Raw genomic sequence first — 26838 nt, 5'->3', positions numbered from 1 at the left:
CCATTTATAGGCAAATTGTTCAATAATAATTTACTTCAAAATGTAGTGATACCTTAAAAAAGTGGGACTGTTTCAAGTCGATAAAACACGCAAAAAGCCTGCATCAAATTGCACCATTTACACGTACAACATCAAAATGCAAAAAGTTCTCCCTAGCTACGCCGGTGCCCTTTCCCTGCTTGATTTCCCTAAAAAAAACCACTAAAATCTGGGATTGAGAGCTTCCTATAATTATATTCCAAATGTCTGTCCAAAAAAATCGCGTATACGTTTAGTGTCAAAACGCACCCCCGTTGAAAAAAAGCTGGTGACGCCCCTACAACACATGATCAGGAGAAGTTGGAATGAGTCTGAATCACGTTCTGATAAAATGTATGTTGTCATGATTTCCATTCTTGCTCAGGCCTTTTCCCCTTGTTTATATGCTGATGAAACTGTTTTGATTTTATGCTGATACTCTAGAAAGCAGAACACCTGGTTACAGAAGATGGCAGATGAGGAGAAGCAGCAGCCAATAGAAGGTAACAATTGTTATGGCAATGGTGACAGTACATAATTTGTAAATCAACATGAAATAGAGGAAGCTCCCAAACACACTTACCCAAGTACTACATTATAGATTGCTAAATATCAGTCATAACAGCAATTCAAATTTTTGTACTCAGAGACAAGAAACATTGTATCTATGCATAAAGAGAAGAGACAGAGATATTAAGGGAGATTATCTTCTTTTTATGCTCTTAAGGGATCATTTTAGAGAATGATACTTTTTTTAAGTTTGTGTAACCTTTAGCTTAATTGAAGGAGTAGAAATCATGCAATTTATTATAAAGTTTGTGCATGCATAGACACTGCCCGACATCTGACAATGCACTCATTATGACACAGATTGAAGTGCTGGCAGAAATATTCAATAAATGAAAGGCTTACATTTAACATTGTTTAGTCCTTTAATGTTATCTTGCTATCTAAGTGAAACTAGAAGATGTTTTCTTCTTTTGAATCTATAACTTTCATATTTGTAACAACACACTCACCAATCTTTTGGCATGTTGTTTCATTGAAGTTTCAAAATATTTTGTGTATTAGATAAATGGACCTCGTTCCAAAGAAGAGTACCAAGATATCATGTTTAACATGGCCTTTGCATGATTAGGGTCACATGTGTGTAGAGTATGATGCAGACTTAATCAGATCAACTACAGTGATAAGACACACACACAAAAAAAAATGATTTATGTTAAATACAGATGCTCCTCCTGAGGTACAGCAAGGAGAAGAAGAAGCCAAAGCAGCAGAGAATCCTGAACCAACTGCAGGAGACACTGGCAGTGGAGAAACAGGAGAAAGTGTACCAACAGAGAATGCTCAGCCAGCAGCATCAGAACAGCAGGAAGGAGCAGAGGGACAAGAACAAGATGCAGGCAAGGAACCAAGTGCTCCAGGTGAACCCCCAGCCGAGGGAGATGGAGCCGCGGATACCAAAGAAGGTGGGGAACAGAGTGCGAAGGAAGAGGAGCAGAAGGCTGAGGTGGAGAACGCACCGGAGGAGGTTGCTGCACAGGATGCATCAGGAGCTGATGGAGATCAGGGGGATGGTGGTGAGCCGCAGCAGCAGGCTGTGGAGGGAGGTAATGCGGAAGAACAGACTGCTAATGGTGAAGATGGAGCAGCGGCAGAACAGAAGACAGACCAGCAGGAAGATGTAGCAGCTGTAAGATTTTCTTGTCTTTGTTCATTTTTTTTTTCCATTTTATCATTTTACCTTCATTGCACAGTCTTATACAATGTGCATATTCTACTTGTTTGTGTTGCAGGATTTCTGTTTTCTTTTTTGTTTTTTCCTCCCTTATGTTTGCCCTGTGCAGATTCTCATTATGTATCATCTGCAATGCATCACAAACGAATTGAAAAAGACTAGGAGTTTGTCAGTTGCTTTCTTTTCCATTTTTTTTTTTTTTTTTGGGGGGGGGGGGAGGAGGGCAGGAGTAAATGATACTAGAAATCACATTGTGACAATTTGGCACTTCAGCATTTACACTTGAAAAGCTGTTGTGTACATTTGTTATGCATTGTCATTTCCATTGGTAATGCTGCCATGCAAGTACACAGTGCCTCCCAGAATATGAAATGAGAAAGAACTTACAAACATGGCTGTTGATATTTTGATTGTTTGTTTTTCTGTAAAGGATCAGGCAGCGAAAGAAGCAGAGGCCTCTGAGCCGGCAGCAGAGCCAGCAGCTGAAGAAATAGCAGAGCAGGCAGCAGAGCCACCATTGGCAGAGGACGCTCCAGCTGAGGATGCCCCTGCAGAAGGTACAGGAGAACCAATACCAGCGCCCACATCACCGCAGCAACGAGAGGTTTCGGAACCACAGGAGAATGAGGAGCACAGGGAGGATGCCGGTCAAGAGGTCCCTGCCTCCAGTACCGGTCCCGGTGAGATCCCCGCCCCGCCCAGTGCAGGACCACCCCAGCCCCCCTCACACTCAGAGGAGAAATCCAGAAGTGCCAGCAGTGCTGCTCAAGAGCAGTTGTTTAATGACTCATCTCCAAATGCACTGGTGAGTGGTGAATGAGTAAATCTCAAGTTTTCCAGTCTTGTTGTGTATTCTTAATTCATTAATAAAAGAAAAGTGTGGTGTCATGCTTTCTTCCCCTTTCCCCCATTGTTCTCTCTTTTCTAACAGGTAATAGTCACATGCTTTTTTAAGACCTAGTTTTCAAAAAAACAGCAACAAAAAAGCAAACAACGCAAATTAACCGAGCAGCATACTTCAGAAAGTACACATAAAGTAATACAGATCTATTCAATTACAGCAACTTTGCACAGGGATGGCTATCACGAAAATCACACTTTGTTAAAAGTCATGTGCATTCAGAACTCTGTTGGATATGGCAATATGCAGTCTAGATATCTCAATGTTCACAAACTTCTCTTTGGAGGAAAAAGTCAAAAACAACAAGTAGGTCATGCAAGTAAGGAGGGATTTTTTGTTTTTGTTTTTGTCTTTATTTTGTTTTTGTTTGTTTGTTTGTTTTTTGTTTTGCTGGACAATGAATCCTTTCAGTTTATCAAGACTTTTTCTCTTCCCAAGGAAATCTTACTATGTTTTGTATGGCTTCTTCCATTATGAGCTACATTGTACATAGTACGCAAAGAAGATTGTTTGTTACCACAAGGCTTCTTTTGACGCAAACACATTTGCATAGAAACCCCCTAACAACAACAGCATGAACGAACATACGATTTGCCTCATCAATATCTTCCAAGGTACTCTTGTCTCTGTGGTACTGGGCCAGTGTTTTGGGGCAAACATGTTATGAGAAAGTGTGTGTGAATGAAGACAAAAGATAACGGGAGGCATTTATGTGATTCTTCAGTAATATCATTTTTTTTTAAAGTCTTAATCTGACAAGAGATTGCATGGTACAGCAATGGTGGCAACCATTAGACAAAGTATTCATTAACCTCATCATATATGACATTGTAAATAATGGTGTCATTTTCTCCTAACTGTGTCATCGAGTAGCGAAAGAATCAGTTTATGAATTCATTACAGAGTGTGGTTAGTTTGTATTTTCAATCTACATATGCTCTTCCAGATTGTAAACTAGTAAGTATTTTCATATGATGACAATAATTGCTTGATGATTTTATACTTACTGAATCTTTCAGGTTATATCCAGTAAATTAAGCTATTACTAAATCACCGTTGGGTGCATGTTACATCTACTAAACGATTATGTACATAGTATATATAAACTCAGATGTGTCTCTGTGTTGTCATAGAAACTTCCTGTGTAGATCTCTTTACTTGTTATCTTACAACCTTTCTGCAACTTGAGAGTTTTGAAATGTATCAATATTGTGTAGATCTCTTTACTTGCTATTTTACAACCTATCTTGCAACTCGAGAGTTGTGAAATGTATTAATATTCATTCTGTTTCGTTTTGCTTTCGCCAACAGAATATGACCTGGTCTTTTGGAGTCAACAAGTACGTCCCTACCATCAACCTAACAGATGAGATCCGACGCATGGTACTCTACGTTTGTGGCAACACAGCCATTCTCTACGGCTATGACAATAACACACAGAGGATTCTACAGGGACATGTAAGTGAAACTGATCTGTCCATGTCCCAAGCAGTAGCTTTTGTCAAATTTTTTCTTGTTATTCAAACCTCATATCTGCATTAGGAAAGTGACATAAACTTTTACTGTAAAAAAAGTTTATGCTTGAGAGCATAGTCATTGAGTTTGTTTGATAGAATGTGTTATTTTTATCAAACAATGAAATTTCTTTTAATATTTTGCAATGGAAACTGGGAATAAGAGGAACTAGTCATTGTAACAACTACAACAACAACAAACAAAAATAAACCATTATAATAACACCTTTTGTACCTTGTACCTTTTGTAAGGTTTTTCCAAAGGCTAATTATTGTGTACTATTTTGTTTTCTTTCTCGCTGACCAATCATGACTGCAGTGTAACAACATCAGCTGTATCTGTGCCAGTCAGGACAAGCGCTGGGTGGCCACAGCGGACAAGGGGCCAAATAGCATGGTCATCATATGGGACACTTACTCTGGGTGAGTCTTTGGTCAAGAACATGCATGCCATGGTCATCATTCTGTTTTGGACATTTACTTAGAATTCAATACTGACACGCTGGGACCTTTGATGGCATGCTCTTTAAAAGCGAGAGCTGTAGGGTGAGGATGTTTGATATGAGAAATTGGCTTTCAGATGAAGAAACTGCAGGTAGAAGTTTCGCCAGTAAGTATAATGCTATTCCTGTCCGTACTTGTAAGCTTACTCGTTATTTTTATGGCAAGAAAAAAAAAAGCTTAGACTTTATATGAAGTGAAATCTAACTTGGTATATTTCCCTGTGTATCTATCAGTCTGTCTAGACAAATACACTGTAGACACATAAATAGATTGGTGAATAAGAGAGTACATGTAGGTAAGTGAATAGATAGATGAATAGATAGATAGATAGATAGATAGATAGATAGATAGATAGATAGATAGATAGATAGATAGATAGATAGATAGATAGATAGAATGATAAATCTAGATCTTTGATTGGATGTGAGTGCTGTGTCCCAGGGTAGGCCCTATCATATATATCCTGCACAATGCATATGACCCTCATTGTGCCAAATTGTGCCACACTTGCATCTCTTTGCAACTGCAGAAAACTTCTTGATGTGCTTCACAAATTCAGCAACCCTTTTGTTCCATCATTAGTATTATTTTATCTGCTTTAAAGAGTAAATAATGTCAATGTATAATACCCATGATCAATTCATTCAGTTCTTTGTCATGCTCTGACCAATTAATTTTGTTATCCATGGTATCAACCTGCAGGACGCCAGTACAGACCATCTTTGATGCCCATCCAGATGGCGGTATGGTTGGGATCAACATGACACCAGATGCAAAGTACATTGTCACTCTCAGCGCTGCCAAAAGACAGGTGAGAACTGAACTTAACAAATTGTTCATTGCCATCAAACAGGGGTGTACTCCTTTTCTTAGACATTATTCACTGGCAGTTATAACTTTTACAAAAGTTGACTTCCTATAATGAATATAAATGGTAAATTCATTGTTAACATGTTTGTTTAAATTTTGCGTATTGTTTTCACTCTTTTTGTAATCTGGCTCAAGGCAAGCCTTATGTGTGTTTGTGCCTGTGTGTTTGTGTATGTGTTTGTTTACTTCTTGAGTTCAAGGACTGCCCAAACAGAGTTTCAGCTAATATTTTGACATGCTGCTCTGATGCCAGTAGCCAGGCTCTACAGCCTTTTTTTTTTCAAGATTGCTTTATATTTACACTTTAGATGATATATAATTATGCACATCCAGTGACATATTGACACATAAAGTAGAGATGCAAGAATGATTTTCATTCTTTGATTTGTTGTCCCTGTCATGTAGACTCTTTCCATCTGGGACTGGACTACCGATGGTGATACTCCAGTCTGTAGTGTGGAGCTGGGAGAGAGCTACGGCCAGCAGACCTACGTCATGTTTAATCCTGAGGACCACTCACAGATTGTCTCAAACAGTCCAACACAAGTCATCTTCTACAAATGGGTGAGTCAAAAATCACCTTAAGTTCACCCCAGCACAAATGCAGGTTGTACCAATGACAGGTGTTCATGGTATGTTACAGTGAATTAATGGTTCCATGTCATTTGCTCCTGTGACATTTGCTCCTATGAAATATCTGCATGCTATACAAAACCAAACATAAATTCTACTCACAAGCCTTACCCTAACCCTAATCATAATCCTCACATCAAACTAAACCTAAAACCCTATCACAACCCTAACCCTAACCCTAACTCCTTGGAGAAAGTCAGACCGGAGCAAATGTCACAGGAGCTAATGTGTCACTGAATCAACACCTCTAGGCACTTGTTTTTAACATTACAAACAAACAGAAAACCTGGTTTTATTTCATCTCTACACCTGCTATAAAGATCAGCAAACATCTATAAGCTCTCTGCACTGCCGACAACATTCCAAACAAACAAAAAACAAGAGTTAATTTCATCTCACCACCTGCCACAAAATTTACAAACCATTCCAATGCACCCCTCTTACTGTTTACAACATTCCAAACAAACAAAAGCCCAGAGTTGATTTCATCTCACCACCTGCCACAAAATCTACAAACCATTCATAAGCACCACTCTGCACTGTCTGCAACATTCCAAATAAACAAAACCCAAGTGTTGATTTCATCGCCACCTGCCATAAAAATCTAAAAAGTATCACTTCATACCTGTCAATCAAATGTTAGACAATAGCCCAGAATAGTGTAGATATTGATTTTTCTCAGTCAATCAAATGAATGACAAAAGAGCCATTTTACAATTTGTTTACCACTTTGTAGTCTTTTTTTAGACTTGCCACCTGTTGACATGGCACTTCAATTCAAGTTGCAGATGGAAACATGCAGGGCACTGAACTTGCAAAGTTTATTAGTTTTTCAGCCAACATGGCAAGATAATTATATGCAATGGTCATGTATGCAGAAAGGTTGTACACTACTATATTTTCACATGTAATCACTTGCCAAACACTAAAACATGTAGAATGATTTTATGCACATGATTTAAAAAATGATTTTACAAAATTCTCCTGATTTCTATTTTGGCCAAATCTCTAATAATGTAACAAACCAATATAACATAGCAAACAATGTGCTCTGCTCATTTTCCCTGCATGATTTTAGAGTGATATTTTTCCCATGCTTGGAGAGACATTAGCTCATTTCTCCATGATTCTTCATAAACCTGTCACCATACTGCAAAGCAAAGTTACTCATGTGTTCTCCTCAATACTTCATTAGATTTTCCTTACATCAAGAAAGAAGTCTGTAATGTGTGTCCTCCGGAATTCTTGAGTAATATTTCCCTACACTAAGAAAGAACTGTGCTTAGCTGTTCTCCATTATCAACAAAATAATTTTCTTTGTTTCCCCTCATAATCAGCAGCAAGGTTCAGAGATAGAGTTCTTTGCACCGCCACTGACTGACCAGGACTTCAATCGAGTGGTCGGTAACTTCAGCCAGTCCATCTTCTGTCAAAATAGCACCAGAGCCCTGACGGCCACTGCTGCAGGCAACGTTGTGGTGTGGGACAACAACAGACCAGTGTCTGGACGTAAGTATCCTCACCTTGTAACTCACTTCTGTTAATTTGTTCACTATGTTATATAATCATGCAGTGCATGTTGGTTAGCGAGCTTACAGTGTAGGTGTTTAAACAGCATTATGATATTTGCACCTCAAGTTAGACTGCTAATGTTCTTTAGATCTCAGATAGTTGTTATAAACACTAAGTTCATCCAACAGCTGGTTGCCTAAAAGAACTTTGTAGTAGAAGGCAACAGTAAGTTTTGGAATATTTTGGATATGTCACATGATTTGTGATATACAGCATGCACCATCATAATGTATGTCATTAAGCATCATGTGGTATACTTGCAAGAATTCCCTGTTAGCTTTCTTGATACCAAATAATGTATAGCTCTGTGCATGCGCACATTCAGTATGCAATCTAGACCTGCTTGAAAATAAAGCATAGAAAACTGTATCAACTCAAGGTAAAGTAGCTGCAAAAAAAAGAAAAAGAGATTAATGTAGCCCTTTTGCTATTAAATGTATGACACATACTCATAATGTATTAAGTACTTTCTCGCCCTGTTTCTCAACAGCTATATCCTTGGAGCCGTCACCAAATAAGAAGGCCTTCAAACTGGTCCGCCTTCAAGAGAGGGGGATCACTGTCCTTACTACAACCGACAGGTGAGCCAACAACGGAACAAAGATTACTTTAACACACACCCTTGGCAGTAAGATACTTAACTTGCATTTATGATATTTTAGGAATAGCATGTTTATAACAATTTGCATTTTATGTGCTATCTTTCAAACATAAAGTAGCAGTGCCTGTAAACTCTATTGGAAGTGAAATGTACGAATTCAATTGATTTTACCAAAACGACAAAGCTCTAAAAATGAAAATGTAATATAATTGAACATCCATAAGTACATTGTGGGTGTGTGTGTGTGGTAATGTTATTGCATTCTCATGTGCATGTTTCATATCATTTTGTTTCATCCTTTGTGCAAAGCACTGAAAAATATCTTCAAAATCCACTACAATCCAAAGGTGCCATGTTGCTTTATTAGCTTCAATTTATTGATATTCTGGAGTATGACATCTTTGGTTACAACATTTGTAACTCATGTGAGACATCTTCTTCAAAATGCATGTCAAATTTGAATCAAACCCAGCAAAAGTTAAAATCCAAGGGATGGGGTTTGCAAAGTTGTTTAAATGGTGTAGGTAGCCCACATTGGGAAGCATCAAAACAGTGGTATTTGGCATAATGATTTATTTTCATATTTAGGTCTTCCCATACCAATCTATACTTTTTCTGTACTATGACAACAAACTTGTCTGTGCCTCATTCATTAGGGAAGGCAGTGCAGGGATGGAGAAAATATGTTGAGTGATGCCTGGGATTTTTTCCTACATCACAGTTGTGCATATTCCATGCATCACCACTGCAGACTCGTTCTTTATATTGTATCGGAAAAGCCCAGCACATTGCATTTGTCTCATACCGCCCTCTATTGCTCACTCATGATGAGTTATCCTGTCCCTATATGTCTATGTGAAGAATGCAAACCATGCTATCCAATGAATAAAGCATGCTAGTGTCGTATATAAAAGTAAGCTGATGTACAATGTATAATCACACTACTTTAAACAGTGCTTGATCAAACCAACAAATAATGAAATACTATTGATTTTTTCTGATTTCTTTGTTATTTTCTTCTTTAGTGCCTTGCGTGGAATGTACATGGCATCCATTGCCTATATTCAACTAGAAATTAGATTAGAATCAAATAGTTTACACTCAGTACATTTTGCCTTTAACAGATACGTTGTAACGGGTGATGTGCTTGGACATGTCAAGTTCTACGATTCCCAGCTGCGGATGTCCAACTGGTACAGTGACTTCAATGTGGGACCCATCAATTCAGTCTCCTTTGCCTACCACCCAGAATTTACTGCAGAGTAAGTTGATGTTTCTTGTCTTGTCTTTTCTATTCCTTCGCTTTATGTGCCCACATGGTGTGACCAGTAAGAAGACAGTTTCGATGTCATAGCTTGGCAAAAGAAATCCCCCAAAACAGCTGCCATTATTGTGCACACAATGATATTGATTAATTGGAATATATCTGCAGTATGATGATGGTGGTATTGGTATTCCTCTGTGTTTGAATGACTTTAGTGTATGTTAACGAATGGAGAATCTTCCACTGTATCAATCACTGTCTCTTCCACTGTCTCTTCCACTGTCTGTACTCTTGTAATATAAAGTATCTACTGGTTTTGTGTATCATTTCAGCAAATTGTGTACTATAAAACAGTTGCACTTCTTTAATATGCAGTCAGCTTGTCTGACAAACCTATTCTCAAGTGTGTAGATATTTTGCATTGATGCTCTTTATTGAGGATCAAATTCAACTAGTGCAATATCATCACTTTGATACAAATAATTGAGCACTCTTTGTGTGTATGACATAACCTTGCGACATGAATTTATTAAGTTGGGCTAAAAGGCTCCACACATGGACAGATAGATTTCTACTTGGTTTGAATATCATGTCAGCAAGGAGTAAAAGATAATTTATGTTCCTTTGAAATGGTCATGATCATGTGCTGTATATTTATGCCCAAATTTATCCCACAATTCTACTTTTAATACCACAGTGCCAAGCCAGACAGCAACTACCCACAGGATGCCACGATAGAGGCCAGCTCCTTTGTGACAAGAGATTACATAATCAGTACCTCCAATGCCCAGGTGGCACTCATTGTCGCTGATGGAGTGGAAGTCAAAGTGAGTCCTTCTTGCTGCTCTTTGCATTCAGAAGGTTCTAGGGCAATTACCTCCTGGACAATTACCCCAGACCCTTCCCCTGACCCTAACCCTAACCCTAATCCTAGCCAGGGGATAATTGCCCGATACAATTCAGAACCATGGTATAGTTGGCGTGACACACATGGGATTCGATGGAAATGTACAAGTGGTCAGGAAAATTGAATACACAAATTGTCTTTGATTCTTGTCTGTTTAGAATAGAAGAATTTAGCAGAAACTTTGTTGGGGAACTAAGCTAGAGAAAATGTGTAATTAGTCATAACAGCACTACACCGATCTTGTGGATATGTCAATTTCATTTGTAATACAAAATAAAAAAATGTATTAGTATTTGAATTGTGAGAAGTATTTTTAGAGATTATCTTAGCTTCATCTACTTTGTATTTAATAGACAAGGGATGATACCTTCTTTCGTTTTGATTGCAAAATACAGACTAAAATGTTCAATTTTCTTGCTTCTAAGTTTTTTCAATACTATCCTCTGCTTGAATCACAGAGCTCCTAAGCCCACTTCAAATAACTGGGAGATACAGAGATGCTTGAAATACAAGCTGCAGATAAAGCCCTGTCTTAAAATGCATTGGCAAATGCATTGTGATTTAATCATGAATTATCTGCACCTGGGTGTTTCCACGGATTTGTGATAATAATATGCATTCTCCTTATGTGATTTTACGCACAGATGATCTGTGATGAACATGACAAGCCAGTCCACGCACTGACTACACACCCCTCACAGTAAGTTGACAAAATCATTACTTGTCATGATTACCCACTATAAGACATTTCTTGTCAGCAAAATAATATGTTCATGTGAGTTACTGACATGTGTGCTGCAATGGTAGCTGTAGAGTTGTGAAACCATCATTCTCAATTTACTCGATGATTGTAATAGTCAAAGGTGTACATGATTGATATTTGCCCCATCATGATAGCCATCATCAAATAGATTTCTGATGCAGATACCATGGGCTCATGTTGGATAACGAAATTACAATCATTAATCAGACATTAAATTTGTTCCGCTCTCATCCTATCCATAATTGCAATGAATTACAACTGAATAAATAATAAACCAGTAATTATTTATTTGTTTATTCTGTTATGAGTATATGATTGTATAATTGCATATTGAGAACTGTATTTTATGTATGTATGTATGTATGTATGTATGCATGTACCACCATAAATGCCAACAAAAGAATTTCCAATATTTCACAATAAATAAAATCTGAATATGAATCTAAAATTTGTCACCACATAATGATGAAACATAGATAAAATCTGTATTTTCCAGAGAGAAAAGACAGTTATTGTGCAGGCATTTAGAAAACAAGTCATATTAATAGACAAAAAGGTGAAACAAACAAATGTCTTAACACCTATTGCGTAGTTAATTGAAATATCAGAATAATCATGCAATGTGATGTTTTTAATGCCATGTGGAGCATCATGTTATGTCATGTAGAAGTGTATGTTTGAAAGTGTCGGGTATCCATTAACTGCAGAAAAGTATATGAGATTTCATTTAAGAATGCTTTTCTGTACTTCATCAGGCCTTACTTGGTGATTGGCAGCTATGCAGGTCTTCTGAAAGTATGGAACTATGAACAGAAGTAAGTAAATACTTTTTATGTGGAATAGCAAAGTCTGTATAAAAGATTATGTTATTTTGTGTTTTGTGGTGTTTCCTTGTTACAGTCATAATGCATGCCGATACAAACCTTCGTCATGAGTTTCTGTATGCGATGTAAATATGCTGTTATTTCATTTCTCTCTTCACCAAAAGGACAATTGAGGCCAATCGGCAAGACAAAAATTAATGAAGATAATTTGTAATAGAATGTCTTCTTGTGTATATACGTTGTAGACTAACTGGGCTGGCATTATTTTATCTAATGATTATAACTCACTTTGTGTTTGTACTGTCTTCGTAATGTAAATGTAGGGTTTCATGTATCATTGCTGTATTTCTTATCGTTTTACTTACATCTGTATATTTGTTCATCTTTTTGTCTAAAAGATATGAAAATGATTGTCATTCTCTGATGTTTTTTATGCTGAACAAGTAAATTCAATTCAATTCAACTGGTAAGAAATGAATGAATGAACCAAAGAATGTTTGATATGGACAGAAAAACTGCTTACCTATTGCTAAGGGGAGCAGGGGTTGAGGAAAGACATAAGAAGGAGATGTTGATAGAAATTGAAAGGAATGATGTTAATGGCGACATATCATTTTCTATGGCAGGCAAGTCATCGCTTCCAGGAAGTTCCCAAAAGGAAATTTGATTAGATGTGTTGCCTACGACCCATCTGGCTCTTACCTTGGTAAGTACAAAGTTTTCTTTCTGTGCATTGAAATAATGTATTTGTGTGTATTCTTCTTCTATTTTCAGTTTTAGTTTGCAACGACGCTCAGTTATTCTTGCTACTTCTATACAATTTATGTACACATTGCAGTTTGTGTGAAATTAGTGTAAGGGGCCCGCTTCTTATTTTACAATTAATCTTGTCTCTTCTTTTCTACCCAAACTCCTTAAGGAAGTTACTTACGTTTTTTTTTTTAAATCATGACCACAGTATCAGTCATGTGACGACTATGAGGTTTCCATTGTGACATGCAATATTGCTTGATGATATGCATACAATTATGCATTCCAGTGGTAATAAGTATTATTTTGAACATCCCAACCAATACCATCCCAGACATTCCACATTGTTACTATTACTGTATCCACAGTCATCACAAATCTAGCTCCACTCTTGGTGGTATTAGCCATTCATATTAATGTTTAACTGTAATAATGATGCTAGTCTCAGATGTGACTGTTGCCATGGTAACCCATCTTTTGCAGGTGTTGGCTTTGAGAATGGCTGTGTGAGAATCCTGGATGCCCTCACCCTGATAGATGAGAACCAGGAGCCCTTCCGGTACTCCAGGGATGCTGTCACACATGTCACCTTCTCTCATAACTCCAGATGGATGGCTACTGCTGTAAGTCTCTTGACCTTTCACCTTTGACCTTGATATTTTATCTCTATTTTGTTGCATGGTTGATACAAATCTGCCAGATTACTTCATATTAAGAGTAGAAAGAAGGATGGTAATATATGTACAGCTCACAATGTCTGGTAATAAGTAGAGGAATATCTTGTTCTTGTGGATCGCTTTAGCCATATGGCACGGTGGACAGAAAGTGAGCATGTTTTCTTGTAGAATTGAATTTTCATATTTGAATCATTACCAGTAAACACATCTATTAAAGGGATGATATCCTGTTAAATGAGGTGGGGGTTCAGATTTTAACTTTTTGCACGATAATTAGAAACCACCTGTGAAATATGAAAGAGCATACAATTCTGAAAAGAATACAAAGGTTAGTTGATGAAAAACGGTTTTGAAATGGCTTATATATCAAAAAACAAAGCAAAACAAAGTGGTCCTTATAAAAGGTAGGTCCCACCTTTTATTAGGACCTCTTTCTGGATATCTCAGCCATTTCAAAACCAATTTTCTTATTGTATGCTCATTCGTATCTCATAGCGGTTTCTCATTGTTTCACAAAACAGTTAGAAACCTGAAGCTCCATCTCAACCAAAACTATACCATCCCCTTAAATCTGTTCTCATGAAGCTCCATATTGGCTCACGTTGTACATGTAATGCAATGCCGTAATAACTTCTTGACAAAGAATTATGTAGGCCCCATTTCACAGAAAAATTTATCTACCCTTTACCTTACCATATCTCACTCTTTAACCTTATTATCATCTGTGTAGGATGCTGATTACTGTGTGACAGTGTATAAAGCTAACACCCTGAGTGAAGAGGAACCATGGGTGTACATGGGCAAGCACCGGGCTCACTACAAACACATCAGAGGCCTGACTTTTGGGACCGCCCTGGACTCTGGCTCACCGCGGCTCCTTTCTCTGGGAGAGGACAGAGCAATGGTACTCATCAAATTTCTCAACGATCTTCTCGTCCGAGTTAATCTTGTCTTTCTACTTGCATCATCCATCTTGTTTGTTTATTTCTTTCTCTGGCTGCAGGAGAGCTATCTCTCTTTGTGTTTGTGTGATTTGATTCTTCACTTAATGAGATGCTTCATTCACCTATTTTTTGAGGCTTAATGATTTGGACAGGGGGTGTCAAAAGGAATTATAATTCTCAGTCCCTCAAAATGATGAAAATTTGACTGACTTTTAGCTTTGTAGGATAATGCTTTATTGGCAAGAGCTCATGCTTAGGTTAGAGAAGTGTATTAATGTCAGCTTGAAGCAGATTGCAGTGTCGCTCCTCTTTTTTTTCTTTGTAGAGGACAAAGAGAGTTATATCTGAAAATGCAAGAAGACAACAATCATAACTTGGGCAACTTAACAAATTTAAGTTGTTCTGTGTAGAAGTTTCTTTTTTTCTTCTAGTGTACAACAAATGTTTGTTCTATGTGTATTCATTGTAAAGTTATTGTGTCAAAATCCATGTTTGTACGCCTCGGTCTTTGCTTTGTCAGTTAAAACTGTGTATACTATGTTGCCATACAAAAGCACTTTTGCTCTTCCTGGTTACATAGATATGCAACTTTGTTATATTTCTCTTAGAATTGATTACACTCCTCGAAATGTCCTGGTCAAGCTCTGAAGTTCTCCTAATCAAGAAACAAGTGACTGACCTTGGAGTATGTCTTCTGTACTCAAGATGCTGAAATGCAACATTCATGCCATTTATCATCTGCTTTGCTGTTTGTCTTCATCATTAGATTTTTGAACACTTAATACAGGACACTATATGTCATCTGACACAAGAAGTTTTGAACCAACCATGAAGATTTATTACTCACCATAAGAGGGGTTATCACAACAAAATATGTATTTCCTTGTAATCACAGTCTTCCAATTTTGAGCTATGTGATTGTGACAACAAAAATTTATCAGTATTTGGACTTTGCTATCGAAGGCACACTCAAGGCATTCCAAACAAGACCAGTACATGGAGTGCTGCACTCGTATTGCCACTCTTGTGATTACCATGATCACCATGTTCCGTCTCACTTCTCCCCGACAACCAGGTGGAGTACGATCTCAAGACGGTTGCCAAGGACAGTCTGCAGGTCCTGTCAACGGACCGGATCGAGCAGAGTGCCGTGCCCCAGTGCTTTGCCTGGTACCCACCCATCACCAAGGAACAGTTCTTCATCACTGCCAATAATCAGGTATGTGGAGGATAGCACCTGCCTGTTCAGGTAGATTATGAGTTGCATGACTTTTTAAAACTGTAAAAGTGGGAATGTGCCACCATGTGATGTCTTATGATTCAGTGGAATCAAAGCAACACACGAAATTCATCTTACATGACAGAGCACGACAAAGTACTGGTGCAAAAATATCCACTTTAACAGTTGAAAGAACAGAGTTGGGAATAAGGAGAGACAGCATACTTTCTTCACCGATTGAAGAGAGAACTTACAAGACAAGAGTTAGAAGAAAAGCAGAGACAGAAGAGATTGACATCCATTGGACATACTCAATAAAAACTGTATCAGATATATAAATCTATATGAAGAGTGCCCTGAAATTTATATCCTTAGCTAAATGTATAATCTGTAAAGCTTGTAAAGATATTGTGGCCATGTTTAGATTCCTGGGCATACTTCATCTCATTCATAAAGATGCATAACATTTGGAGACAGAGGTTAAACTGAAATGTGAAGTGTTTACGTACATGATACCGCCCATGATGTTGATAGTATATATGCAAAATATTCTAACAACTGCTTTCTTTCTCTCTCTACATGTGTGTTGTGGTTTGACTGATTGATGCTATTTTCATTTACATTATATTGAAAGATGCAATGATTTCCTTAGAGATGTTTTTGTTGTACATAACTTCTATCATGCAAGCCTTTGAAAGTTTACTATCATTATGATCAACAGGGTCTCATTTCATAAAAGATATTGATGGGATAGCAATTAAACTGTTGCTAGAATTACAACTTCTTGTAAGCAACAACCAATCAGGGAGCAGGATTCTTGTCATTATCATGACACTTGCCACTGCAGCAAGTATTGCTGTCATAGCAACTGTTTATGAACATGGAGCCCTGATCATCATTACTTATCTTTTGTATGTGCCAATAATTCTCATATATGCAGATCTTTTCATTACTGCAGATTTATACGACTATATCCCTTGCATCTCTCTTTCATGTTCCTCCTTTGTTTGCTTGTTTTTTAATATTTTTAATGCACAATGTGACACATTTTTCTTTCTTCTACCCTCTGCAGTTCAAATTTAAGCTCTTCAACACAACCACAAAGATGTGTCGTAGGACCGTTTTAGGACCAACCTATGGATCTCCGATTCAGAGGTTAGTTAACTACAATTCATTGCTTGCCTGCACAAAGGCCGCTATCGGCAAATTTGGTATAACAAACATTTTATCCGCATTGCGTGATAGCAGCCTTTGTGCGGGCTAGTGGCGAATTTATGTTTAAGTGTGCAGGGGGGGGGGGGGGGAGGGATTTGGCACATACCTTGGAAGCCCTACAAAGTTCTGTTTTCTGCCCGTTCACCAAATATCGCACAACCATTCATATCACAACATTGTCTAATGAAGACAAAACACTGATATCTGCACAGCCATTGTCAGTTCTTGGCATGTTTTACGTAACTATTCTTCAGCCAAAGCATATCATGTAAATGCATTGTTGTTGCCTGACCATCGCCTACATTTATTGTATGCATTAACCTAAATGACTGACTATTCCTGTGGTTTTGTTTGTTTGATTTTGATTTGAGAGTGTTGTAGAATTATCTCATCTATATATAGGAGGATTATGGAAGCAATTTTACCAAGCAAGTGTATATAAATGAAATTGAAAAGCAAAACTCCTTTTCCCAGTACAGGGGGATTACTTTGATGACGAAGGATACCTACAAAATGGTCCCATCTACCTCATGTAACAAATAATTACTTGTAAAGTTTTATGAGCACCACACTGCGATGGAAAGGTGCTTTATAAAAGAATAGCCACTAAAAACAAGTATTACAAATGTATGTCAGCTTCTGTCATTCATGTCATTCATCACTTTGTTTGATTCTGCTTCCCACTGCATTCAGGATTGCGGTCCTTCCCTCAGAAGACCCCGTTAGCGACAACCGCTACATGGCCTATGTGACCAAGGACAAGGTCGGTCTGCACAAGATGCCCCCAGATGGCAACCCCCACAATGCCATGGCCTTGATCGCCCATCCCTCTGGGGTAAGTTTGACCTGCTGCTCTGTACACAAAGGAATAAACTCACAAAAAGAAAAAAAACATATTTATTAAACTTCCAATAATGAATATATTTATGGCATGTGTGGGAAAACTTCTTCAGAGATATTTGCCATGGATTCTTTTCATGATGGAGCAACAGGATGTGGTATAAAACTACAATGTATGATACTATTTGTTAAAGTCTAACAGGAAAAGCAAACCAGCAGCAATGACAGACAACAATACCAACAATTGTAGCAAAAAAAAAGGGGGTGGGGGAAGAAAGCAACCTGTCAGAAGATAAGTATGCTAGTTTTTACAGTAGCAATTTAACAAACAGTAGACAGGCCTCTTTTTGGGTATACCTCATTGATGAAATATATTCACCATGACCATTCTCTCCACCAGGTAACCAACCTAGCTGTCAGCTACGACGGGAAGCATGTCTTCACTGCGGGAGGCTCTGACTATTCAGTGCACATGTGGGACACAAATTTCATGTAAGTCGAGATTTTGATTCATCATCGTGACTGCCAGGCCACCATGTAAGGAGAACTGGAGCACTGTTCCCTGAGGCAAAAAACAAAACACAAGTTTGCATTGAAGTAACAGGTCTCTGAAAAATAGGCCATGTAGGGCATTTTTTTAAAAATTTGTTTGTTGTTATTTTTTCTCTTCTTTTTTTTTTTTTACAGAGCATGCATGCACTCTGCATGAGTTTTGTTGAGTGAGGTACGCAGCATTATGTGCATGGATATCAGCCAACACCCGGAATGGGTATGCTCACAAGAAAAAAAAAAATGAGATTAAACTTTCACTAAAACTGCTCAAAGCACATTTCTTATGGCATAAAACTGTCTGCAACACTTCTGGGCTTTCTGCACAGCATACTTGATAACGAAGGCAGCAAGATCACATGTGATACTGATATGCAAAAAAAAACGAACAAAAAAACAACAAAAAAAAAACATGTGTAGGGTCATGGATATTATTACAGTCAGGCTGGGTATGTGAATACAACAGTTTTGTTTTGGGGATGTGGCCTGATTGCTTGCCAGTGCCTTCAGAGAATTACAAAATTAAAGAGCATTTCTATTATAATGTGAATGATTATGGCATGATGTGGAATGGCTCCATCTATTCGAATCCTTGTATCTTACATTAGTCAAGGCAATGTGCATGGCCTTGCAATTGACAATTGTATCTGACATATAATTTTACATAAAATTCATCCTGAATATAACTACATGTTTGAGTCTGTGATTCAAAATATGCATAAATGGCAGTGTTTATGAAAAAAAAAAAGGTTATCATCTTGTCTGTCATATTTCTATTTCTTTCCATCCTTGGCAATACATAGTCTTCTCACAACACAGTCCCCTTAACATAAATTTGCTTGAAAGAGGCTTTTAAACCTTCCTGTTGTCTCAACATATGGGACAAGTGGACAAGTCTACACATATGATATGATGGTGCCACCACAACTTCTCTTCCTCATTTACATCACCATGAAAACTTTTTTTTTTTTCACTTAATCTACACATAACTTGTTCTCTTGCTGACAGTTCCTTGGAGGCAGCTGTGAAGCTGGGTGGTGAGGATCTGATTCCATTCTACGGTCTCCTGGAGGGTGGAAGGGAGGGGGAACTCTTCAAGGAGCTGGAAAACTACTTCTACTATGCACAGATCAGGAGGTGAGTGGAGCTCATGACAAAGTGATATGTTTTGACTTTCCATTTGAATCCCCCTCTCCTGATGTACAATATCTCACAAGATTTTATCTCTATCTCTCATTTATTTCTGTCTGGATAATGTCTTTAAAGGGATCGTATAGTTTTGGTTGAGACCTAATTTAAGTTTTCTAACATTTTTTGGTGAGATAATGAGAAACCCCTTATGAAATATGAAAGAGCATGTAATTATACCCCCGCCAAACGAAGTTTGAAGGGGGTATATAGGAATCAGCGGACGGTCGGGCGGTCGGGCGGTCGGGCGGTCGGTCCGTTGCAAATCTTGCGTCGCGAACTACTTCCTCAGTTTTCAACCTATTCCCATAAAACTTGGCACAGATGTGTGCCTTGGGTTGTAGATGTGCAAGACGTATTTTTTGACAGTACCCAAAAGTACGTTGCCATGGTAACGGCATATTATGGGCAAAAATGGGTACAAATCTTGCGTCGCGAACTCCTCCCACAGTTTTTGATCAATTTTTATGAAATTAGGTACAGATGTTCATCTAAATATGTTAATGTGCAAGACACATATTTCCGCAGTGGCAAAAAGTGCGTTGCCATGGTAACGGCATGTTATTGGTAAAATATAGGGCAAAATGCTTCATGGCAAAACTGCTTCATCAGTGTTCTTCCAATTCTCATGGAATTCATATTGAATGTTTGTCTTAGGATATAGGTCAGCATGACACATTTCTTGACAGTGACAAAAAGTATGTTGCCATGGTAACAGCTCACATATTATGAGCCAAAATGATGGAAAATTTTGTGTTGCAAACTACTTCCTCAGTTTTTGCCCAATTTCCATGAAACTTGGTACAGATGTGTGCCTTTGGTTGTAGATGTGCAAGACGCATTTTTTGACAGTACCCGAAAGTATGTTGCCATGGTAACGGCATATTAATGGCAGAAGATCAAGGAAAGATCTTGCGGATTTAACTACTTCCTCAGTTTTTTGACCAAAGCTTATGAAATGTGGCACACACCTTGATCTTGGTGGGAAGATGTGGAAGACATATTTTTCGGACGTGTCGGAAGCTGCGTTGCCATGGTAACGGCATATAAATGGCAGAAGATCAAGGAAAGATCTTGCGGATTGAACTACTTCCTCTGTATTCAACTGAAGCTCATGAAATGTGGCACACACATTGGTCTTGGTGGGAAGATGTGCAGACATATTTTTTGGACATGTCGGAAGCTGCGTTGCCATGGTAACGGCATATTAATGGTGGAAGATCAAGGAAAGATCTTGTGGATTGAACTACTTCCTCAGTTTTTGACAAAAGCTTATGAAATGTGGCACACACAATAGTCTTGGTGGGAAGATGTGCAAGACATTTTTCAGACGTGTCGGAAGCTGCGTTGCCATGGTAACGGCATTTAAATGGCAGAAAATCAAGGAAAGATCATTCCTTGGGTAAGACTGTCGTCACGGGGCGGGGGTATTAATCACCTTAAGTGATATTTCTAGTTTCATGAGGAATTCAACGTTTATTTGATGAGAATTGGTTTTGAAATGGCTGAGATATCCAAAACAGAGTGATTTTAATAAAGTGTGGGACCCACCTTTTATTATGATCGCTTTGTTTTACTTTGTTTTTGGATGTTTCAGTCATTCCAAACTCGATTTTCATCAAATACACTTTGAATTCCTCTTAAAATGGTATGCTCTGTACTATTTCATAAGTGTTTTCTTGGTATCTCGCAAAAAGTTAAAAGCCCAATTCTCATCTCTACCAATAACTGTACTATCCCTTTAACCTGTTGAGGACGAGTCCCGAGTATACTCAGGCAGCTGTCTATGGGAAATGCATGTTGTAGCAAAATCAGCCTGTCCTCAACAAGTTAACCTCATTTCTTGGTTTCTGCATCTTTTTCATAAAGAAAGTTTTACAAAAAGAAAATACATATGTGACCGTGCACCTCAAAACGAACATAAAGTCGCACACTCTGATTTTGCGTGAGGACTGAAAATAAGTGAAATGGGTCAACCTAGCCGAACTTGACTTTTTCATATTTTCTGAAAGAGCGGGTCTTCTTTTACATTATGCTAAAATTTGGTATCATAAAACGGGCAGGAAAGTGTGTTTTTTAGCAGTTTATCTCGAACATTTTGGTAGAATAGTGTGATTAGGTGTGTGTTTAGAATCCCTTTTTCATTTCTGAAAAACCTTGTCCACACTCTTCACTTTCAACTCAAATAACTTTTGAAAGGATAGTGCTACTGCTTTGAAAGTTGGCATTAATTATGGAAAGAATGTGTTAATGAGGCATGCTTAATTTCAGTTTAATCTGATAATCTCTTCATTGTTGTTACTCTGGTGGTTTACTTCCTGTGTTTTGTCCCATTCATCGCACAGCCAGCACGGTTTGGTAAAGATTAAGCGCTTGAATAGACACTGTACTTCAGAGCCTCTTTTCTCAGTTCACACTTTTCCTGAGTTTGTGCTTTCTTTCCAATATTTAGATAGGTTAGGAGAGTCCATTTAATTTGAGTTATACATCATTTTAAAGCTTAAAATCTGCTCTTTCAGAATATGGTATTAACTAAAAATTCATGTCTGGCGACTTTTTGTTTGTTTTGAGGTGCAGGGTCACATATACAAAATATGATGAAACTAAGGATCCCGTTTTGATTTCATGATACAAATTACTGAGCAATGTGATTTTCTATTATGGATTGTTGGATTGGTTTGCAGGAGTTTACACAAGAAACATACTTGAAAGCTTTGCAATACCTTTTATAATGATAATGATGTCATAAAGAGTAATGCATTTTACTTGTAAGATTTTGAAAGTTGTAGCATGTGTATAAATTCTTTTTCAGTGTGAATGCCAAAGTAATGATGACAGAAAGAGATTATTAATGCAGAGGGGTGATGATGTACTGTGACAGATTTTTGTGGTCAAGTTTACTGTCACCCTCTGTACAAATGCATTTGTACGATCACAACTGCTTATCTATATTTTTAACAAACATGTTAGAAAAAGGGAACCTGTAGGATTCGAACCTGTCATCTACTGCTTTCCAGGCAGCAACACTACCACCAGGCTGTCCCTGGTTGCTGGCAGTGTCACGATGAACTTGGAACGAATGCTCTGCCGCGAAAATTCCGACATCGTTTCATTAAAGTGATGATGTTGTTATGTTTGTTTGTTTTATTTATTTCAATACAATTAAAAAATGCAGTATCAAAAAACTTGCTATGGTGATGATGATAGTATCAGTTCAACCTTCAACCTTTTCTTTAATTAATATATTATTTTTTTTCTGCTTCCAACAGTCAAGGAGTTGACACTATGGACACACGCAGAGTGTCCACGGAGATCCCCCTCTCCGAGATGCCCTTCGTGATGCGGGCCATGGGCCACTACCCCAGTGAACAGGAGGTGGAGGACATGATCAATGAAATCAAGTTCAGCAAGTATGTGGACACGGGAGAGTACGTCTCCTACATCGACCTCGGCACCTTCATCAAGTGTGAGTATTGTGTTGTAAACTGTGTTACAACACCCGGATATGGATAGCGAAATGATTTATCAAAATCAGTAGTTGATGTTGTCGTTGTTATCATTGTTATCATCATTATCATCATTCGTAGTAGTGTAAACGGTAGTGTTGTTGTCATTATTACCACTATTATTAGCACTACCCCGTTGAAGACTAGTCCCAAGTATACCCAAGAAACTAGAGCACGCACTCTAGTGTGCGTATGAAAACCGCAAAAATATGCAGCTTGAACTCCCAAGTTCATTGACCCTACTGGTCAAAATATCAAAAATTCTTCATAAGCTCCATAAAAATTCCCAGATCACTTCCAAAATTTAAACATCTGTTCCTTGTGTCATCCTCAGCCTTTTCTGAAAGTTTCATCCAAATCTGTTCACAACTTTATGAGTTATTTTGCACACGGACACACGGACACACCAACAAACCAACAGTAATGAAAACATAACCTCCTCCCGTGGCGTAGGTAAATATAAAGAGTTGGGACCTGCAAAATCACCTTTCTTTAAGAGAGTTTTGTTATATCCAACCTCTTTATTATATAAACAAGGTTTCAACGCATTACAGAAAGGTGCTGCTTTTGTTTGCTTTTTGATGGAACTTTCTTCAGTCCTGAATATTGCTCTGTATCTATTGTTTGTGTTAATTGTTTTTGGTTTGTCTCTCTCCAGTATATGTGAACCACAGACCAGCCTTTGGGATCAGTGAGGAGCAGCTACAGTGGGCGTTTGACATCCTGGGCTATGCTGAGGACGACACGGTAGAGCCAGAGATTGAGAGGGGAGAACTCCTAGAGCTCTTACAAACTAAAGGTGAGGAAAGGGTCATCAGTGGGTGGTGATTTGGCTCTGTTGTTAGTGTATCTGCCTCCCGATCCGTGTGGCCAGGGTTCGATTCCTGAGTCTAGCTTAGCGATGTTGTACGTAAGCATACCGTCCCCTCTTGCAAGAGGCAAAACACTTTTGTCTCTCGGATAAAACATAAAATGGAGGTACCATGTGTTAGAGAGTCACAACACGCATACTTAAAGATCCCGCTTCATTCATTCATCGCAAAGAGCAAGGTGTTTAACCCGGTGAAGTGGTTCTGCCTAACACCCAACTGGACCCCATGGAAGACCACCTATTGCAGCTGACTATGGGCTATCCAGCCATCCCTCAAATAGAAAAATGAAACAGACAAACCATATCAATTTTACAAGTTTCTTGCAATATAGGTGTTTTCTCCTTTAGATAGTTGTTTAGTACAGGAGTTTTAAATGATGTACATGTATTTGTCTTTTCTTGTGTGTGTACTCGTGAGAGTTGCTTGTAGATGCATTGAAAAATTGAAGTATAGGCGACTGCTGTTATAATGAAGACCTCAGGCCTGGAAGATTTCTTTTGTTATATCAATGTTTTGTTATATCCAAACAGTAAAATATATGAAGATTTCCAGATAACAATGTCAGGACCTGTCTTTTTACTTCATTGTACAATCGTGTTTGTTATCACGGGGATATACATACACATACAAATGAGGAAAATGTTTGATTTCCAAGGGTGCAAAGAATTATGGAACGATAGAAAAGTAATACAATTGTGCCCGTAACTCATATGTATAAGTAGGTCTTCCATCTTATCATTATCTTGTCTTTTTTTTTGTCATTATTTTCTATCCTTTCCAGGTGAACACATGACGGAAGCAGAGGTTGCTGAGTACCTCACCACCCTCCTGGGCATCAACCCCGAGGGAGGGAGCTCAGAGCTGGGCGGGTACGATGCCACGGGGGCCCAGGAGGTTCTGGAGGAGGCCCTGCCTGAGGGGATCACAGCCGAGATGTTTGCCATGGAGCTCCTCGGGTTTGGGGGAGGAGCGGAGCCATCGGAGGGCACCCTCAGTGCCATGGAATGAAAAGGGACTGTCTGAGGATGATAGTATTATGGACTTCTACATGATGACTTCTACATTAGGAGCATCAACTACACATTGAGGAATGACTGGCACTAAATACATATTTTGTTTTAGCACACTGCTGGCCCAACTGAAAGATACATGAAGAAGAGTGAAAAATTGAACTAAATGGATGAGGGCAATGAAGAGTCACCTCTAGGTCATGGATATTCATTAAGATGTTATCTAAGCAAAAGAGTCATATATTAAGCAAAGGTGATAGTCCATTGTGTGTCCTTCCCACCCACTGTGAAGGATTTGAATGCAGTTCATAACTCTTTAAGGAATATGTTGAACTTTTGTTTCAGTATTGTATGGTCTAATTTGATCAGAAATCAGTTAAGGTCAACCTGTAGATGCAAGATGAATTGACCAACTGTTGCGCAAACATGCAGTGAGTTGTCAGCAGTGAAGGTGTTACCTTCTGCACAACTACCGGACATGAGATACTTTTTGCATACTTCTTTCATGAACTGAAACATATTTTTGGTATGAAGATTCAGCGGCATTTGCATCATACAAACTTTCATGTGAAAATGAGCTGTCTGTAAAGTGAGGATCATATCAAGATGTATGCATCATTGATCTGAAATGCATTGAGCCCATCGGCTTTTGTTTTATAGTTGTCACCGCAAGTGCTAAATGTCACCTTGATATTTGTGGCTGTGTGTCAGTTTCTAACATGTATTCAGGAAGAATGATATATTTCTGTGGTCATTCTACAAGGAATGTTAACAATTGTCATTCTATATACACACATCATTTTTGTGTCTCACAGAGTGGCCATTATCACGTGTAGACACAAATGCAGTTCTTAATTTTTTTGCCAGCTCTGGGTTAAGACAGTGCATTACCACCAGCCAAGATCCTGCACTGATGTATTACTGTACACTTATCAGATACTTTATCATTTTCAGTAGATCTGTGTCAACGACCTTATACAGACAGACGGAGGCATATGTGACCAACTGCAAGAAAGTATCGTATATTTTATAGTTGTACATACTGGTTACACACTCCTGTCAAATGACATGTACAAAGAAAGAAGTACATTTGTATTCTCTTGCTGTTACAAAATGAATGTCCATCCACACACACAGTGTAGCTACTCCTTTGCAAGAGTGGAGTATCTTGTTATCTCCACATCTTGGAAAACGTTTAACCGATCATATTTATGAAGCAAAAAATAAGTAAATGTGAGCATTGTTTATTTGAGTGTGTTGAAGTATGGAAGACCAAAGTTTTCATCGAGCTGTGATGTTGATAATACTGTACTATAGTCTCTGCTAAGTACTAGTATAGTAGTCAAATATTATCAAGGTCATAGGTCACTCCCAAGAATGATAAATCATGTAAATACCGGCTTGTTGTGAACGTTGACGTGGCTACTGTATATACAGAGATGTAATATGTGTGAGGATGAAATATAATATGTTGCTATCTTTTACTGAACATGTGCAAGAAAAAAATGTACTGTGTATTTATACGTTTTGTTGGAGATATGAAGAATGTGTTTGAAACGAACGTGATGATGTCTGCAATCTTATAATGCGCCCCCCCCCCCCCAAAAAAAAGAGAGTGATTTGTCGTTTATGTGTATGTGTATTGTTTATCTGAAGACAAGTATACAATGAAGCACATTACACAGGGCATTTACGTAGTTAGAACTATCCGCCCGGTAGTTACTATAGGCTGTAGTACTTTAGAAAAGTCCGAAACACAAGGGGAAGCCGAGCATGTTTTGGAGCATCAAAGTTCTGGGGGTTAGATAATTTAACTAGCACCTGGACAGGTAATGTGCTTTGTTTGTTTTATAAAAGTGGTATCATGAGCAGTGGCGGATCTAGAGGGGGGTGCAACCGGCGCACGCCCCCCTTTATTTTTTGTGAAAAACAAAAGAAATAAAAAGAAAAAAATGA

The 26838-nt window shown here is 38.2% G+C and overlaps 1 protein-coding gene across 1 annotated transcript; it reads left to right on the top strand.

Annotated features, from left to right (window-relative positions):
* Positions 1–487: 487 nt before the first annotated feature.
* On the top strand, positions 488–24880 carry LOC139742482 (cilia- and flagella-associated protein 251-like). Its single transcript, XM_071653022.1, has 24 exons — positions 488–521; positions 1251–1714; positions 2190–2564; positions 3972–4118; positions 4494–4597; positions 5381–5489; positions 5954–6112; positions 7522–7690; positions 8244–8334; positions 9479–9616; positions 10316–10445; positions 11170–11225; positions 12044–12103; positions 12739–12818; positions 13346–13485; positions 14270–14443; positions 15559–15702; positions 16775–16857; positions 17611–17752; positions 18158–18249; positions 19315–19443; positions 22764–22960; positions 23659–23799; positions 24654–24880. Exons 1-24 carry the CDS (start codon positions 488–490, stop codon positions 24878–24880), a joined length of 3585 nt encoding a protein of 1194 aa, XP_071509123.1.
* Positions 24881–26838: the final 1958 nt, after the last annotated feature.

The sequence above is a fragment of the Diadema antillarum genome, unplaced genomic scaffold (assembly GCF_040938485.1).
Source record: "Diadema antillarum isolate AM-2024a unplaced genomic scaffold, OU_Dant_1.0 scf00000032, whole genome shotgun sequence".
Classification (NCBI taxonomy): domain Eukaryota; kingdom Metazoa; phylum Echinodermata; class Echinoidea; order Diadematoida; family Diadematidae; genus Diadema; species Diadema antillarum.
Note: the sequence above shows the minus strand (reverse complement) of the source record. Positions and strands in the feature narration are given on the sequence as shown.